Here is a 20,215-nt window from a genome sequence, read left to right on the forward strand (position 1 = left end):
GAACAAAGATCCACGCACATGCACAGGAAAAGCCGAGTTGACGACAACAGGATTACGGCACAATCGTAGCAAAGCTCTTTTCATCAGAGACGAGTAGAATCAATGAGCGAGGCTTTCAATAAGAGTCAACAGGTTCAGGCACGGGCCGAAACACTCAATCAGTGTGAGCACTGTTCTCACAAGAAACGATGGATTCTTTGTGATGGAGATGGTTTGTGCGTGAATAAAAAAAGTCAGCCAAACCTCCCGAGCATAAAACTCTGCTTTGAACTTTGTCGATTACGGCATTTATTCAGAGCAAAGTACAGTAAGCCTTGTGTGGAGTTTAGACTCGGCCGCTGTAATGGCTTTGCCCAGTGAGTCATTGAGAACTGTCGTGTAAACAAAACCAAATAACCAAAAGCCAATAACAGATCACTCCCAATATAATCTGACGGTTGGGTAAGTGGTTGAGTTGCCGCTGCTCATTCATGCTCATGAACACGTGAACGAACAAAGTGAGTGGCCTTTAACGATTTTCCGACAACTAAGCCATCCATTCATTTTCAAAATGGCTTATCCTGTTCAGAGTCATAGCAAAGTTGGTGGACTAATGATTAGTCAATGAGATGAATGGTCATAAAAATTGTTAGCAATAAAACTATTTTTAAAAAGTGGAGACAATTTGTCATTTTAGTAATGAGACAAAGTCAAAAGAGAAAAAAAATGTGTCTTTGCGGGCCACATATAATGATGCAACGGGCCGCATCTGGCCCCCGAGCCTTGGGTTTGACACCAATGATTTAGGTTTTCAATCAACGCCTGTGTGAAAGTGTCAATAAAAGGTAAATAGTGGGAGAGAAAAAAAAAAAGACGTTTTTTGCCCTTACTGAGGAGCTAAGCTAAAAAAAAAAAAAAAGGACCAAGTATAATCCTAAAATTTGGCAGCTTTGTGTTATTTAGTTTCCAGTCTATTTTTAGTGTGTGTGGTGCAAAATGAACCCTCTGTGGGCATCGGAGTATCTATAGATCAGTGGGGTGGCTTCCACTCAGACTAAACTGTAAACAAGTCTCATTCAAAGAACCGCACATCCAAACCATCTGACTCATCCTTTTCAAAGGAGAGCACACTAACCAGCAGCTGCATGATGAAATCCCCCCCCCTGAAAAAAAAAAAAAAAAAAGTCCAAGCCCAAAAAAGTGATGGATGCAGGTGGCTGGAGTGGAGCTTACATCGGAGCACATATTTTTACAGAAAACAACAACAACAACAACAACCCCCTCCCTCCCTCCCTCGTTCCCTCCTGATTTCAAAGGCTGGAGAGGGAGGAACCGCTCGGAAGCGACATCCTTTTGTACGACTGTGTGTTTTTGTTCAAGGGGGACAACACAGTGATGCCATTAAGGCTTTAATCAAAACCATTACTGCATTAAGCCTTGAGTGACATCCCTTTCCCCAAACTGGTTGCGAGTTCCCACCGAGCGAGCAAAAAGCGGCGGGCAAATTGTGTGGGAAATGTCTCGACATCATCGCCGTGGCGGCCAGGCTTCTACAACATGGCTTTAAATTAGGGGAAAAGAAAACACAAGTTTAAAAAAAGGCAGTTCCCTAACTATACTCCTGCCTGCTAATTTGCCACCACTTGAAAAAGAAGGAAAATAGCAACAGTTTTAAATCACACTACTTTTAAGTTTTGTATGGAAGAATACTTAAACACAAGGGAGATCCAGGTCGCTTGAACATACATCTTAACCATTGTGGGTGGAATCTATCTATAAGTTCTGGCTGCTCTCATATTAGAGGGAAGCAAAAAAAAATGCACATGGCCTATATTCTCGTTCTGATGAGTCCGAGATGGGACAAGTGACGTCTGCCTTTGAGAAAAAAAAAGGAATGGAGATGTCTACCTTATCCAGCAACGGAAGACAGCGGGGAACCTTCTTCTCCAGTTTGACGATGGTGATGAAGTCACCCTCTTGCCGTTCATCTTCGCTGGTGTTGCACAGGGACAAAGGGTGATACTGCACGAAAAAAAACAGACACAGTTTACAAAATTGAAAAAGTTAGTTTGACACTTCAGTGCCATTGACGGTTATAGACGTCAAAGATATTGGCACTGAACGACCTAATCGTGGGGGGGGGAGACTCGTACAAGAGCTTAGAGAACTCAAATCGAGCTCACAAATCAACCCACCCTGCCGGACCACTGGTCCATCACGGCCAGGTCCTACCCCGATATTCATTCATGTGGCTGCAGGCTGAGGTCAACGGACTCCCCCCCCCTCATCTTACCCAGCGGAAATCCCTAAATTACCCCCCAGGGGTGACATCAACAGCTGGCACCCCGGTGGAGGGGGATTTGACGTAATGTTGTGCAAAGGGCTGGTGCTTGTCTGTCAGAAGCAAAGCGGAGGAATAAGATACAGAAACATGACAGATGCACCAATAGCATCATTCAAAGCAGACAGCAAGAACAGGGGACCATCCAAGTGACAGAGGGAAGGAGCCCCCCCCCCCCCCTATAAATACAAAAACAATGGCCGCCTCAGGAAGTAATGCAGCATACTGTTCTGCCAGCTGCCGAATTAAAGGCTTACACTTTAACTCGGGCCCCCCTAACAAACAAAAGACAATTTTACAAGATGGTTTAATGATGGCATGACCTCCGCATTTGTTAAGTTCTACGGGAGACGTTAAAAAGGTCGTTAAAAAAACTGATGCATTACAGTGCTTTTTTTTTTTTTTTTTTTAAATCTTAATTGTGATCATTGTGCATCAACTTTACACGGAAGATCATTTTGGTCAGGCATTTTGGAGGCCACCTTCAGGTGTTTTGCATCTATTTTAGATGGCTGCAATCACTCTCCATAGAATTAGGACAAACTGAATCGTCTTCATTTGGTTTTTGTGTGGCCTTGAGAAAAGAAAAAAAAAAAAAGGGGCCTGGGAAACCAAATCAGCAAGTCTCCATTTCACAGAGACAAGAAACCACAGGGCACGCAAACAGTTCCCCACAGACTGTTAACAATGCTCACTCCTCCATCGCGCCTCCTCCTCATCTGTCTAGATCTGTTGCAAACTGACGGGGACATGTCCCTTGGCTCTTTTGTAGCCACGATTAAAGGCATTCCTTTCCAGTTCAATCAAAGGCTGTTACAAAAATATTCAGACCCCCCCAAAAAAAAAAAAAAAAAACTTAACAGCTTCAAAAACAAATACATGGACAAAAAAAAAGAGAAAAATAAATAGTAGCTGTGGTGAGAAGTCAATAATATTTTCCCCTTGCTTAGGCCTGCGGATGTTCTTTTTTCAGCTGCCAATAATCAGCAAAAGGGCTTTCTAGTTCATCTGTTGCCAGCCAGTGTTGGCGGGAGGAAACTCATCAGGCTCCACCACTCAATTACTGGCAGATTATCTTTTTCTGAAGAAGAACTATTGCATTGAAAAGTGAATGTGCTATCAGTTAAATAATGTGGAAAAAATGTGGAAAAACTGTTGACGTTACAGAGTGATAAACCCATATTATTATTATATTTAATAAAATAAATAAAACAAAAAAAATAATAAAAAATAAATATACATTAGATCACATTATTTAGGGGGAAAATGTTCAGCCCTAAATAAAGTGCTTTTTTTTTTTTTAATTAAAAACAAATAGTGGTGTTTTTTTGGGGAAAGGGTTTAAAGTCGAGTTGATATACCGCTACCGATGAATAGAATGAATCAAGCTCATAAATGAAATGACCACAGAAGACAAACTAGAGTCCATTGAACAGATATTGAGAGACTTTTTGCAATAAATGAAGTGTTTGAGCAAGCTTTGCTAACGGATCAAAGCCCTCAGGCCTGCCAGGTTTGTGCATATCAGCAAATACCTGTACAGTCATTAAATCCACTCACTCTGGATTTTATTCCCCGAAGATGTACAGAACGTAGATAAACATGCACAGCACACACATTTAACTACTTTGCAGCCTGATTATTTCACAAGTGACTCAGTCGGACAAACCTGCTATTAAGATTTCAAAATGACCTGGCTTCTTTTTGTGCCAAGCACATAATACAATTCTTAATAGCTGCCAAGTTTGACACCTTGGCTGGCTTTCGAATGAAAATAAGCCTATTTCAACAATGACCATGCTTTTGAAGAGACATAAGAACACCACCAAAGATGGAAATATATATCTAAATTATCTTTTAATTATGCGATGCACCTTATGTATAAACGGCTCTGCATAAATAAAGCTGCCCTGCCTTGCCTATTGTGTTTTCATTAATAAGGAGCAATTACATTGATTACACAAAATGGGCGTCTGTTTACGTACTTTACGTCTGAGCCAGCTTTCCAAACTGAGGCTCGCCTTTTTTTCAATCGTTCTTTGTCCACATGAATGCACAACCCAAAGATTACCTGAGCAAACGGCCAAAATGGCAGTTTAAATCAATTCTCGGGTGAACTGAGGAATTGGGGGGGGGGGGGGAAAGCATCTTCTTACAAATGCAAAGGAGACATTAGTGCTTTGGACCTGTCAAAACAAAATGTGCATCTTCTTTATCAACAGTGTCAGCCTATATTCAGTAACCACAGAGAATGACGACAAAATGTAAGCCCATAATGAGACTTGACTAAGTATGATGAGGGCTTAATTCGCTTGGATGTGTTTTAAGGGAGGATACTTCATTAAAATGTTTATATTCTACAGATGGGATGAAAAAAAAAATCAACTTGGATTGGGAAAAGTTAAAGCGGACATGTTAGGGAAAACTGACTGTATAAATTTCTATTTGACGTCAAGCCTGCCCAGGGATTTTTGTTGTTGATTTTTTTTATTTGATTTTTTCTTAAAGCATCTGGAGCAAGTTCTTGAATTTTTTTTGTTGAAATTTTGGCGACGTTCTCATTTTCAAAGCACACCACATACATGTACACAATGGCGACCACCAACAACTCGGAGCGCTCCGTCAGCCTCAGGCGAACACTACACTATACATTTCAAAGCCCCCCCGAGTTAAACATAAACACAACACTTCCCTGTCATAACAGGTCAGCGGCTTGCTAACCCAACAGTTTGTTAGTATTGCAGCGATCCCTCTTCCATGGAGACACGGAGGCCACGTCCACACGTCCTCCAGGCTTCCTTTGGCCTTTCGCTGGCCTGCAGGATGACTCCACCTCGCTCACGTTTCCACAACATCACCAAGAGAGAATATTTGAACTTTTCAACCTTGTCAATCATTTTAGTAAATGTCAATTCATGTCATGTATTTAAAGTAAATATAAGAATTATAATTTCGGAACTGCAAATTGATTTTTTTGAGGTTATGTACATAGCTGAGATTTCTTTCAATGTGCAAAAAATACTCCATGCTAAGATATTATAAGATAGGCTTTGCCACATTTCAAGTAAATTATGAAGACATCTGTCATAAACAAAAGGAATATGCTTGACTGAATTAGACTTTCAACTTGGATGTGGTACACCCAGAAATATTCTTGGCAAAAGAACATTCTAAGATTCCAAACTAAAAAAAGCCTTCAGATGATAATTTTACCCTTATATTATGTCACCCAACACGACAGGACTTTCTTTTTTTTCCGCCACTGATGTCAGCCGGTGACATCGAGGGAAAGTAAACAGAAAATACACAGAAAAATAAATGAAAGACTTTTTCCACGTTATGCGTGATCTTCTCCAGTGATCATGTGGTCACACTGTCCGCACACTTAGCAACTCCTTAGTAACTTGCCAGTAAATAGTTGAAAACAGCATCTCCTATGTGATTCCTAACTAGCGTGTAGTTTCAACGACTAAGTCGTACTGTACTTTGTATGTTATGTTCAATGGGGGGGGTTTGAGCGGTTAGCGTTGCCGTGGCGTGGGCACGCAGCCAAGAGCATGGAGCTCCACGTGGAATGCCATGGAAAAACGAGACAGAGGAATGCAGACTCCACTGAGCAGTGTAAACAGGCTGGGTTGAGAGAAATGCTGCCACGCCGCTTTGAAGTCGCTTCAATCTCCTCATCGGGCGCACGTGTGTATCATAAAACAGGGAGGGGAGGGGGGGGGATTATTCAGGGAAGGCATTTCATGTATGCAGGTTATACATGACTTTGACCTCATACATTTGTTGAAAAGAAAAAAAAAAAAAAAAAACCACGATTGAAGTTGCACAAAAGCTTCTTATACCGTCTCGCTTGACATCATACGAGACATCGCAATATAATCTCACCAGACCAAGCGTTAAAAAGATGAAAACGTTTTAGCCGTCTGGACTTTTTTTTTATTTTTATATTAACTGGGATTGAGTGAGAAGCGAGCAGGCCTCATAGTTGGAGATGCGACATCCACGATATGTATGATTGCACCCGCTTAGCCCCGCCCCCTCCCACCTTCTTTGTTCGCGGCTGTTTCAATATGTACTTTCAAAATTTTTCTTGAACACGCAGTAGCGATATCAGACTAAGAATGTCTCCGGAGAAGACGGCAGACATGTCGGCACCGGAGGCCTCGACCTCAGCGTCGCAGCCAGCAGGCTGTGGAATCCACTGAAGTGGGCAGGTAAACACGTAAAACGTTGCCCTTTGGAACACCACCCTCGTCAATCCGCCGTGTCATCCAAAGTGTGTACATGAACCCGCTTTTCTTTCCCAACAAAAGTGCCCCAGTTAAAACTTTAAGGTTGATATTTCATAGGTGTCAAACCCAAAGCCTTGGGACCAGATACGGCCCACCACGTCATTTCAAGACAAACTGTGCAAATCGTCTTCACTTAAAAAAAAATAGAGCTATTGCTAGCAATCTTTTTAAAATATTTGAAGCAATTTTCTGATTTCAAAACTAGTTATTCAAGTTTGTTGTGTAGTCTATACTGTATAAAAGAGTTTACAGTCACTATGGATACAATGTGTTTTTTACAAAGATGGCATTATTTATACATTGTTCCTCATTCCAATATTTCAGGCCACATAATTACAGAAGAGGCTACGCGTATTGACCTTAGAAGAAATCTCCCTCAGACTCCAAAACACACGGCGCCTTTCTACCACCGCGGCAAACATTCCGGTGTAGTACTTCCTACTTTAAGGAACTTTCAACTAAAAGGTAACGAGAGTCTCGAGTCAGTCTGTCATCGATGCTATGCCGTCAAATCACACGCAGGCTTTTAAATTGGCACTTGCTGGTGTATTCTAGTACTCAGACAAATCTCTTCACTAAAGGCAGTTTGTCTGTGGTTTCCAAGCCAACCACCGGGGCAAGTAGACACAGTTCTCCTGGGACACCTCAACGATGGCTGGCTGGCACTTTTCTTTGCCCTGTCTGCTAACTAGAAGACTTCAACTCCGGCCTGACGGTCGATTATTTACAACTGTCAAGCCCCTATTACCCGTAGGAATGTGTACTCGAGTAATAATAATAAATAATAATAATAATAATAATAATAATACGCTACTGTACTTATCCCCGCTGTGATATTTTCAAGTTTGACAGTTTCTCTTCTCCTTTTCTACACAATAGTGGCAAACATCACAACCTAAGTATGGCTTTCCTAAACTGGTCTAAACTCCAAATTAAAGGTCCCATACAAAAACATATAAAGCATTGTTCTATTTGTGTTGAGTGCGTCTATCATTAAATGGCAATTATAGTATGAGTCAAACAAAGCTATTTTCAATCAAAATTAAAACCTCTCTGCTTTCATAGGAATGTGTAGAAAATGGATCAATTCCACGCAAAGGACAAAATACATTCGATTCAATTGCCTCGATGGCGAGTATCGTATTTTCCGGACTACTTTTTGAACCCTGCAGCTTATCGTCCAGTGCGCCATTCATGAATGGCTTTCCCCCAATGTAAGAAAGGAATTTAGATTTCCGCTAAGACATTCTGGAGTCAGTGCCTGTGGGTAGGGTCCAACACCGGCAGAACCTCTGAGATCAAATCCGACGAGTGAGGAAGATCAAGTCAGGTTGACAATGGGAAGCTAGCTGCTGCTGCAACCTGATCTAGCATCCCTCCATCAGCAGTCTAACATTAGACCTTTACACTTCCTCTGCCGGCTCTCCTCATCTGGCCCTGAGGGTGCGAGCGCTATGGAGATCGTCGGCGGCGTCTCCGTGACGCTGTGCGACACAAAAGACGGTGACCTCATATGGCATGAAAGGAGACTCAAGAACGCTGTCTCGACTGGAGTCAACTGGAGGGTCGACAATGACGATTATTAACGGTCACCCGAGTCAAGAATGTCTGCTGGTTTGAGGGGGAACAAAAAAAAAAAAAAAAGTTCTATATTGAGGTTTTTTTTTTGTCTGCTTGATCAAATTACAGCTCTAATTAAGCAGTACAGGAAGGAAACCTCCCATTTACCAGCAGGTGAATGATAACAATGTGACAATAACATTTCTGATCTTTCGTTTTGGTCTTTTTGTTTTTAAAACACACGTGAGGGGAGGTACCAGGAATAAAGTGGAACCAGAATTTCCTGATCCATTCTTGTCTGTGAGCTTTTTTGTAGAGACTAGCCAACAAATCTCCCCGACACACACCTGCGGCAGCCAAAAAAGAGAGGACAAGCGTAGGAAGTCTTAACTGTTGTAAATGATCACATAAAAGTTCAGGCGGGTTAGCGATAAAGGCAGTTGTAAAGCACCGCCTTTCCTTTTTTTTTTTTTTTTCTCGTAAGGTCCATTCAAATCGTACCGCTGTGTGGGTGGCCTACAAATCAGAACCAGCTTTAACAGGCTTTTATATTCCAGGAATCAGCAGCGGGTGGCAAAGGCCAGCTCTGCCAAACTGAGGCTCGCTGAAGCTCTTTTCCTGCAAAACCACATCAGAAGGAAAGTAAAAAACAAAAACAACAACAACCCTGACCTTTTCCAGCACTCGGCGTCCCCGCTTTTTCACATTCACACCTGCTTATCATTGCGGGGGTAATGTGAAAATAACACAGTGGCGGTGTTAACCTAATTTTGAATACGCCGGCCATATTGGTGCATAACAAGAGTTCATAAAGTAACAATGACTCATGAGATGCAAGACAAGCTCGGTAAGACGTGAGGAATTACACTTGTCGTCATGCCGTGTTAGGTAAGCGGTGGGTGTGTCGAGATTATGGGGACTGCTGTCCGTAATCTTGACTGAACTATGAAAGCGGCACATTAAAGGAGGATGGTTAGTCACGGCGACGCGGCCGGTCGATCCACGGGGAGAAACAGAGGGAGACGACGTGAGTCGTCACCATTGCGCAGACTGCTGTGCACGTCACGCTAAGCCAGGCAATTCTCGGGATGAACATTTGTGTCACCGCCAAGCAGGTTTACTAAATGACCAAATATTTCGACTCTACTTTTGATCCCAAAATGAATACACGATGCATTTTAATTCTACAGTCAATCAATTTCCTCACTTCATAGTGAAGAGTCTCTTTAACATCTGCCCGCTTTTCGAAACCTCCCATACAGGAAAAGTTTTTATCACTTGCCTGAGGGGGCAAAGCACTAAAAAGCCCCAGCTGCTCAAAGTATATCCAAGCTTGTATAAAGCAACAAAAAGACGTAAACATTTAATGCTTACACATTATCACATTACAGCAGCTTAGAGGAATCAAAACCTCAATTAGAATAAACAAGAGTTGTTGGACTACTTTTCAAAATAGACAAAAATGATCAATTATTTTTTAAAAAATTATGCTGTACAGATTTGACCTCAACTTTATTGAACTTGACTTGGGTTTATGTTGAAGCTGATGTCTCATCACAAGGACCTCAGAAGTTAGACAGTTTAGTGAAAAGGAGACACTACTGTCGCCTCGGGAGAGATGAATGTGTCGGGAGATCAGCGCATGGGGTGTGAAAGGAAAGCGCCTGGGGAAGGGGGGGGGGGGGGGTTGAGTCTCAACACGAAGCCCCTCTGGACATCCAAAGCACTTCCTCCCACCAAAGGAACATGTGAAGTTGCCGTGCTTCGGCATGTATTTGCTCATGAATGTATTATTTTCTCACATAGATTTCAATTTGACCACACGAGCAAACTGATTTGAAGTTTCAAAACACATGACTGGCAAAAACCTGTCCGAACAAATTATGAAACCTCAACTGGCAGGTGAAAGCCACTTGTCCGACAAGGAAGTCATGTTGGCTCACCGTGCTTTCAACTTTCCACATCGAGTATGTTTTCCACATTACATGCTCACCCGAATAGAAAAATGGAGATAAGAATTCCAGGTGCTTTTCTGTTGCTGCTATGCACTACAACTTTTTTTTGGGGGGGGGGGGGGGGGGTAGTCTTCACCATCATTACTTTATCTGGCCAGAAAACACAGAACAACCAGGACTACTTTCTAAACAGAGTTATAGATAATGAAAGCTGCCACTCCCTTGAAAAAAAGCTTAATTAGAGGCTGTAGTATTTCAATGAGATGAATCTGCCCCTAAGCAAAGACCTGTGACACTCCTTTGGTGCGTGTCCAATTGGAAGAACGCAGTCAAAGTGGGCCTTGGGGCTAATGAGGCAGGTGAATCAAAAACATGCCTGACAAGCTAGGAGACCCCCAAGGTGAGCAAGATTCTTGCAGGTAAGCATTCAGTGATTAAGAAAATGCCGTGAAGACAATAAATAACCCACTTGAGCATATCAAACATAAAGCTGATGGGTTACTTCATTATATTTAAAGAAAAAAAAAAATTGTTTCTTTCCCAAATTGTCAACAATGAGCAATAAGAAATTAGACTATAAAGTATTTTTTATTATCGAGAAAAACATTCTGCCTAAAACAGTGATCATCAAGTGAGCCGTGGAAAGTTAATAATAATAATGATATAATTTGATTTAATTGGTCCTAAATTGGGGCAATTAAAAAAATTCTAATTAAAAACATTGCACAACAGGCAAGTTCGTTGTGCCAGTCGAACAGGCAAGTTCGACTGGAAGCCCGTAAATGTCATGACTGACATTTATGTGCACAGGCTGCTATGACTTTTTGACATATAGACGACACATAATGGAGGTCCTCTAAAGACAAAGTTGTAAGTTGTCAAGTATAGTTTACACTACATTGCAGTTTAGCATATTATGACTGAAATGCATCCGTAATGCCTTAGAAAATGACATAAGACTTTATTGTAACAACCTGTGGGGGGGGAAAAAAAAAAAAAAAAGCAACAACAAACGTGGAAAGAAAACAACTTGTGTATAAAAGGAAACTGATAAGCAACGTAGATTGATGATAAGAGACAAAGACCGTACACGAAGAGACACGTCACCCTCGGTGAGATGAGGGCCTTCAACAAAACATAGCGGGTTGAAGGTGGCAAAACATGTGTCTGCCACGGAGACTGAAGCCTGAAAGAGTCGGTGTCATACACTTGCACCTGTGTGTAATCTGGCCTTTGTCACGGGGTTTCGACAGGCATCTCTGTAGGCTTCACTTCCTCTAAATTGTCCAGATGAATATGTAATCTATCCTCTTTCATCCCGAGGCTTTCTTCCATCCTGGCCATTTACTTAGCTTAGTCCGCTCTGCTGCTGATTAGAGGACCCCGAAGACTGCAGACGCGACGTAGCTCTTCAAAAGCTACAGAAGGTTGACCTGTTGGAGCCAACACCTAGCCAAAAAATCTACAGAATGACTGGGAGGGCCAAAACGGTTAAAATATTTTTAAAAAATGAATGAAAATAAAAAAATGGCTCACAATATCTCTATTTTTTTTTTTTTATGAATAAAATTTTTAATTTACTATTGACACAAAGTCGATGTACAATTTGTCTTCACGGGCCACATCAAACGACGTGGCGGGCCGTATCTGGGCCCCCGGGCCTTGTGTTTGCCACCCACGGTTTAAATACTGCATTTCATCTTTGACAATAAATGCTGATTAAAAACCAGGAAATATTACATCACCCTGTTTTACTGTGAGGTTTCTCAATCCAGCCACAGGAATCTCAATACTCCGCTCTAACACATACAGAACATTCAAGCACAAGGTATGACAACTATGACACCCACAGATGATTTCAAAGAGGATTGATAGATTTCAACACACACTTGAAGAAAAATATTCCAATCATGTCTCAGGGAGATGGATTAATGGCGATATTATTGAGTAAGCAGTCAGCAGGATCACACCTGAGAGGAGGTTATGTTTTTTTTTGTGATTTTCTCACAGTTACATCTACTCAAACAAGACAAAATAGGCAACAAAGTCCCTTGTCCATTTTAGGAAAGCACTCAACTTGGAAAACGATCCGCTGTCCACATCAAATGCTCTCTTCTCGTCCTATTAGAATCTGAGGCTAAAGACAGGCGCCGTGCCAAATGCATCAGATACTTTTCATCCACAGCTGCAAACAGGTGGTGGCAATAGGGAATAAACAATAGGATCCACTTATTCAAAGGGAAAATAATCCAGTCGGATTGTTAAACTCGCAAAACTGGACAAATGGTGGATCCCTCAAAGCATTTTCAACACCACTTAAGGGTCAACGTGGATCGCTATAGTCGAATGCATGTTCTCGGCGGTGCAGCTGCACGGCTCGGACATCAAGTGATCCTCTTCAGATGGAAAAAAAACGTCATGGCCGACAACAGCTGTCTTGATATTGTCTCTCCCAGCCAAGCGTTGATTTGTTTAACCATCCATAATCGGAAATGTTTACCGAAAGGGTCTGCCCAGCTGCTTGTGATGTCTTTAGGAGACTAACAAGCGCTTCATTCCGTTTGGATGGTATGGTTGCAGAACGCTGTCCTGACAACATGTGGCCTTGAGAAAACTCGCAGATGCTGGGTGTGTAGTAGCACATGGCGTGTACGTTTCCCACCACTTTCTTCGTTAGCGGCGGGGTGGAAAGCTTGATGCTTTGTAACTTGATGCGTGCTGGTAATACCGTTTTATGCTTTGGAGTGTGTGTGTGTGTGTGTGTGTGTGTAAGGCAGAAAGCTCCAACGCGTAGCATCCGTCCCAGGGCCGCACGGTCCCGGCAGAGGGCGAGCAACAGCTGGCCCTTCATTGACAGGCTTTAATTGTGAGCGGTTAAGATTTCACTCCGAGGGCCAGGAGGGTGTTGATATTATTCCAACTGGAGTGACCAGTGCTCCTGATTGTATGCTATAGTCTAAAGCCTGGAGATTACTTAAGGTGTTGTATTGCCATGCAGGCGGAGGGGGGGGGGGCTTTTCAGACTAGAGTTACTGGAGGAGACCAATGATGTTATCACAATAGCTAAATCAAAGATGCGGATCCGATTATTGGAGTGTAAACAACAAGAAGAAAAAAACAATGTGATTTCTTCATTTGCATTCTGTCATTTGTTTCCAGGTCTTAAAATATAAAAACAAATAGTTCCGCCCTTCGTTCGCAACAGGTCGTGTCAAGTCGAGCACCGTTTTTGACACCACATTGATCCCTCGAGTTATATTTAGCCAGAAGTGCATCATGTACTTGGAGAGTAGGTACGGTATTGTGTGTCCTCCCTGCGCAAAATCTCCCAGCGACCTGCTCTGTTCTGTAACCACCATAACCAGTTGGTTCTCCACACTTGTGCATCACGCTATAATGCTAGCCAACGTTACCCCCACATAGGGCCAATAAATTGGACAATTATCTCATTTATTTTCAAAGTAGGGTTTTAAAATATATTCGCAATATCTCACTGTTATTAAAAGGGAAGACAATTTTGGTATTTTAACATGAAACATTGTGGGTCACTAAAATGATAGCGCGGGCCAGATCTGGCCCTCGGGCCTTATGTTTGACACCTGTGATGGAGAAGCTCTATGTTCATGCTCAACACAAATCAATCGTGCACATCTACTCAATCGATGCGACTGTCTGTGATGCCAAGCGTAATCTGTACCCATATTAAAAATGAACTGGCTAACGAGCGCTAATATCGTTCGCAAGAAATGAATAGTTTAAATTTCATCTATCCTTTTCAGTCAAAGTTTTTCAGGGTGACAATTTTTTTGGAATCAGCAAAGCCAAAATCAGTACAGATTTACAAACAGTATCATTTGCATATGTACACAGTAAAAAAAAAAAAAATTTGCATGCAGCTTTAAAGTCTACAAATGATTCCGATTTCGAGTCAAACACACAGCCACAACGAAAAGCTTAAATGAACTAGAAATTAATTCTATATCCGAACGCATCAATTCACAGATGGCATTTTATTGTTTTTATTCGAAAGAACCCAATGGAGGTATTCCACTATCACAAATTTCATTTCATTAAGCAAACTGAACGCAGTCTAAAAAAAAAAAAAAAATTATTGAGATCACATTTCCTTCATATTTGCCGCTCCACTGGCTGCACCCTTCATGCTTTTCACAGAATAAAAAAAAAAAAAAAAGGTGACTCTGATCAAAGAAACCGTTGATACCGGCTGACTGACGAAACCTGCAGCTATCAATGTTGATTCAGCATGACAACATCAGATAAGAGATCTAACAATATCCGAAAAGATGACAGTAAAGTGTGCAATTACTGAACCGGTATATGAAGAACACGGAGTTAAAACCGGTTTCCGACTCGACTGTACTTGACGCTAACATAGGCAGTGGTGACACAGACCATTAGAAGTTTAAAAAAAAAAAAAAAATACTGCTCAAAATTAAATATCTTTTCCAACTTTTGTAAATAGTTGCACACATAGGGTTTAAAATTTCACACATTGGATTTCGAAATACCAAGTACCGTATTTTTCAGGCTATACAAAAAAAAAAAAAAAAAAAAAAGTTGCTCCAAAGTCAATTGGATGGAACACACCTATAGCTCTTGTGGCCAATGATCTACAAGAAAGAAATCTCCTTGAAAAATAATTGACAAGCCAAGGTTTTGAATGTTGGCCTGAAGATGTGTTGCACACCCAATGCAGATAGCGAAGCACAACTCGTGTTGCCTTCTACGTCTTTGCAGTCAAACAGCAAGCATGCAATATTATATGAAAGCCTGGCATTCAGCCCGCCCTATTTATTTCCCACTGTATTCACCATCACTTGTTTATTCTCAAGCCAACTCTTCTAATCTTTCCTTTTGATTTGCCAGTACATTCCTTTCTATTAAAACGGCGCAGAGCGTGACTGAGTCAATGATTGCCGGGGCCCTGCGCTTGAACTTTGAACTGTTAAGGCAAAAAGTACCCTTTCCTGTACATTGTGGTTGAGGTATGATATAAAAGGACTTGGGCTGGAGGGGGGGGGGGGTTAACTTGTTTATCATTCACACCAGTAGGCTGGTCCGATCCAATAAACAATGACCTTTCCATACAAGCTGAGAAAATAGCGACTTTAGGGTGTGTACGTTTTTTTTTTGTTGACATTTTCTTCACTGGCACTTTTTATGAATAATCAAAAGGCAAACGGGATTCATCCTTTTCATCGTAAAAAGTCAGTATTTATGCAAGCAGTCCCCTGAGAGGCATCAATGTTGTGAGATCACTCCCACCTATAAAGATCAAATATGAGACATTTATTATACAGAAGGGACTTATCTTGCCCTCCCTATCTGATGAGCTATGTAATAGAGAGGCTCTGGACAGATCTACTTTCACTGCCCTGAAAAGCGGGAGAGGTGACCCAAAAGGAAATCATTATTCAAGAAAACAAAGGTGTCGTGGGCCCTGGGGGAAGAGAAATGAAAATGCTGACGAGGGAACAACTAGTCTATTATATAAATAACAGTAAGAGCAGAGGAGAGCAAAAATCGGATTTTCACATCAATCCGGCACACTTCAAAGTGTCTTTTGTTGATATATCACCTCAACAAATCAGACTCTCCGTGAATACGTCAACAGAAAACTAGTCACACTTAAAAAGAGATGTTTACATGGCAACAATGATAGCATGAGAACAGACAGAAGCTAATATGGGTGCACACCTGATCAAATAATTGCCATGGTACACACAGACAAGGACATAAACTGGACCGGTTTGATTTGGATTAAAGGCCTGATCGTGAGGAAAAAAATGATTTTAATCCAAACTCTGATCAGATTGAAGAAATGTGCTCAATAGAAACATCTATGCGAGCTTCTCTCATTATAAGATTTGAAATATGTCTGTCTTTGTAAACATGTTAGAAGTGAGTTTCTCAACACCAATTCATTATCGTATCGCTAGATCATAATTAACAACTGCGACACATCAAATCATGATCGTTGTAATCCCTAATTTAAAAAAGTTTTAAATAAGTTTTCTGCTCACTTTACATTTCATAAAATAGACATAATGTGCAGCATTTTGGATGTTTGCACTGAAAGCAATGCGGAGGAAAATGAAGGCAGACATGAAAGTGATTATTAAAAAAAAAAAAAAAAACATGCATTACCTGCCAAGTGCAGTTTAACCAATGTGCATGTTCAAGCAAGAGCATTAGGAGAATGAGAGCTGGGAGAAAACTACAAGCAGTGCTACGGTGCCCGGTTTGGTCTTGAAAACCCGTGGTCTTTAGGAAAGCCTCCAGACCTCGGGTCTTCTTTGATAATAGACCAAAGTTGGGTTGTAGCCAAGATACACACAGCCTTTTGGTAATAGTTAACAGTGTGGGCAAACACTGGAACTCAACAGCATAGAGGTAGGTCAGAGAATTGCAGTAGAAGGATTGCTAACTAACCCCCCCCCCCCCTTTTGCATCAAGCCCAACCTTCTGTCCCACGTTTGCTTGATCTGGCAGAGTATTGAAGCACTTGGCTCAGCTTCTGACTCTTGGAAGAGAGTTTCATAAACAGGCTGCTGACTGATATAAGACGGACGCTGTAACTAGCACACAGCAAAGTTGTCGGAATTTCAATTTTAGCTCGTTCAATATGATATACGTTCAAATGTTCGATCGAGTCTTGCGATTGATGAGAGTCAAGGAGGACAATTCCATGCACTCAACTTTGGATCTGGCTCATTCCTCTTCTGCACAAAGCAAGGTCCATAAAGCCATGGATGACACACTCGGATGTGGACGAACACAGAAACCTGACCTTAACCCGATAGAACACCTTTGGGATGAATTAAGAATGGTGAGTGAGAGTCATATAAGTGTGTGACGTCACAAATGTGCTTCTGGAAAAATGGTCAGAAATTCCCATAAAAAAAAAACAAAAACACTTTCCAGAAGAGTTGAAGCTGCCATAGCTGCAAAGCTGCAAATCCTATATGCCAGTCAAGGCACTGAATGATTATGGTATGTTCAGGCAGCCATTTTTAAGATGAACATTTTATTTAAGTTGTGCCCCATTTGCGTACTACTGCCCTCATTCATAAAACCTCTCGGAAAGCTTCGGAAAATGTGATTAGGACTTAATGTCACGATCGAAAGCTCTCTTTGCGGCTGACCGTGCCCCGTCCCATTTGGCAGGAGACGAAACTTTTTCGTGTTGTTTCTTTTACCGCAATGTTAGCCTGCCATGGTGATTCTCGGAGGTCAAATCTAGAAAAGGAAGTACTGTACTTTTACATATACTATAAGTGCTTATCCCTTCATTTCCAGACAACCCAAGGACTTTGGTGATAGACATGTCATTAACTAAGCTTGCGGCAACTGCTGCGCTAATCTCGGAGCGTGCAGACCAAACACCAAACCGCTAGCAACTCTGCTATAGTCCTCAGACTTCTTTAGCTTTCAGCAATACTGCTGTGTAATGCTCCACTTAAACCTAAATGAGGAACTGGAGTGACACCATGTCCTCCACAGCAAGATGAGGATTTAAATAGTGGAGGCAAAGGGAGTCATAGAGTTAACTATTATCAAAAAAACGATCCAATGTGACAGTCCTAAAAAAAGACATAGCACACACACATTTGCACTGTAGTAGCCCCCTGCAGTGAAGGTCATCGGGTGAGCGTCCCTGGCAAGATACCAGAACCTGCTCTTTCAAATACAGACTGCCTTTTGAGCCGTGTTGGATGATGAACTGTGTTTTATTTTAAACGAGTCAATGTAAATACACAGGTTATGTCATCAAAATATACAGTAACTGATACTGTATCCTTTCCCTTTCAACTCCAAGGTGTGGTGAAGGTTACAATTTAAGCAAGACGGTGCCTAAGCTCATTTTTATCTGTGTATATTGACATTTTGTAGCTCAACAACCAAGGCAACTTTGTTTTATATCCTGTAACGTTATTGGCGAGTATCTCAATTCAATGTCTAGACAGTCTTCCAAACATAACACCAAACGCCATCACAATCAGAAGCTAGATCATCCAATTTATATCTGGCGTTAAATGTCCAAAGCAATATTTGAATGATGAAACACACCCGTCGATATGCTTGTGAACAGATAGATTTACATTTCTGGTTCTCAAGCTATTAACAGTTGACAGTAATGCACACGTTTGTCATCAAACACCCATGGATATTCTTCCTCGCCGTCTTGTTGCTGACAGATTGAACAAGTGTTGAATGTAAGGAGCTCTCCTGCCTCACACAAAGCACCCAAAAGTGCGGTCTGTCAACATTCCGCTTGGGTGCCAAGGTATTTACTTTGGACAAGAGAGAGAGAGAAAGAGAGGGGGCACAGCAAGGGACTTCTTCTAATTACAAGCAGCCAGTCAGGAGGTCACGGCCAATTGGAACAAGTCTTGTAGATACGCAGTCCTTTTCCTGATGTCTTTCAGACACTTAAGTTTGGCTTGAGTTGTTTTTTGGAGCAGGCAACAAGGTTTTATAGCATTGCTGCGCCGAAGCAGTTATTCCAAAAGAAGAGCAAGAAATAGCAGGAGGCGGGCGGCACTGTTATGACAGGCTAGATGTGTTTGCGGTCAACAGTTTAGAGGAGCGTTTAAAATGGACCCAGCTTGATTGAACCTTGAAACATATTGTCGGAAGGATCAGCCCGCCAAGCAGTCTTGGACAAATACACACTGCCAATCAGATAGCAACCCAAAATGTGTTTTCTTCATTCTTGTTCGTGTTTTTTTTTTTTGTCTGAAATATCGTACGGATGAGACGATACATTGTATGAAGTGAGCAGACTACCATCGTTTCCTAAGTAAAATTATGAACGGATTTTTCATAATTGTTTCCATTTTTCCTTTAAAACACCTGCGGCTCATAGACAGGTGCAGTACAATTAAGAACGTTTCGTCGATTTTACACTTCCGCCCTGTTTCTCCAACATAAACATAAATTAGCCTCATGAGCTAACCTCTTGTTTCCATCACTCCCAGGAGACCAGAAGAAGAAACATTACATGTAAACACCAAGTTCCTCATGTTAATTTCTAAGGACATAAGCACATGGTCATTATGCTTTAAAAGCTTCATCGAATCAAAGGTTCCCCGCAAGACGCGGTTGGCATTCAGTGGTCTGCCATCTCTATGATTTGGCCCCACAGGGGATTTCCAGAGCATGATGCATGTGTGTAATCCATCTTTCCGTTCAACCATTCATGATCGCTGTCCTCCACTACGGTAATAATGGTGTGCTCCCGAAGTCTCTAGTCCTTCCTATTGCTCTGAACTCTTATTAAAAGGGTGTCACTCTCAAAAGACTTTCCCTTGAGTCTCTTCTTCATTATTTGCTTTTTTTTTCCCCCCCGATACCGAGAGCCGGGTGACAGAACGACAACACATCATCAGCATACCTGTTATGCCCAGTTAACCTTTGCTGCTTAAAACTGAGATACTGAACAAAAGAAAACAAATTTGCTCAGTTTGATTTTAAATTCTTTTCATATCTCTGCTTCCATTTCTCCCCCTTTTATAAAGACTCATATGAAAAGTCTACACACCCCTGTTCTTTTGCGGTGTCATGTTTTTACGGCTAACATTCTTTTCGGACTGATAGCCGTCGTTGGAATTTTTCACACTAAAAACGACTCAAATCTAGTCTGTAGTCCATCCATTTATTTTTTATCGCGCTTGTCCTCATCGGGGTCACGGATGATCGTAGATCAAGAGGCGCGGAACAACCTGGACTAGTGGCCAGTCAATTACAGGGCACATGTAGACAGACAAACAACCACAACAACTTAGCATCTTTTTCTGGATCTTTCAATGGCTCTGCAACTGTAAATGTTATTTTCGGAAATTACTTCAAGTGTGGCTTGCCCATCCCTGTCGTTGGAGATATATACTATGCATGAAGACTACAGTAGATTTTTGACACATGGAAGACTTGCCACTATTTTTTTTTTTTTATCTCACAAAAAAATAACACCATTAATACAGTGACACAATCATTAAAAGTGAAAGAAAATGACTATTACAGAGAATATGTCACATGCACACAACACTGTAGAGCGTTGT

General features: G+C 41.5%; 1 protein-coding gene across 1 annotated transcript in view; it reads right to left on the minus strand.

The window, feature by feature from the left end:
• rnf43 (ring finger protein 43) overlaps positions 1-20,215 on the minus strand; it is a 44,655-nt gene that overhangs the window by 15,580 nt on the left and 8,860 nt on the right. Inside the window, exon 2 of the mRNA XM_085936352.1 lies at positions 1,888-2,001. Within this exon, the coding sequence (XP_085792478.1) occupies positions 1,888-2,001 (114 nt within the window). The remainder of the gene's footprint in view (positions 1-1,887; positions 2,002-20,215) is intronic.

The sequence above is a fragment of the Syngnathus leptorhynchus genome, chromosome 17, assembly GCF_054491065.1.
Source record: "Syngnathus leptorhynchus isolate UIUO chromosome 17, UIUO_Slep, whole genome shotgun sequence".
Taxonomy (NCBI): domain Eukaryota; kingdom Metazoa; phylum Chordata; class Actinopteri; order Syngnathiformes; family Syngnathidae; genus Syngnathus; species Syngnathus leptorhynchus.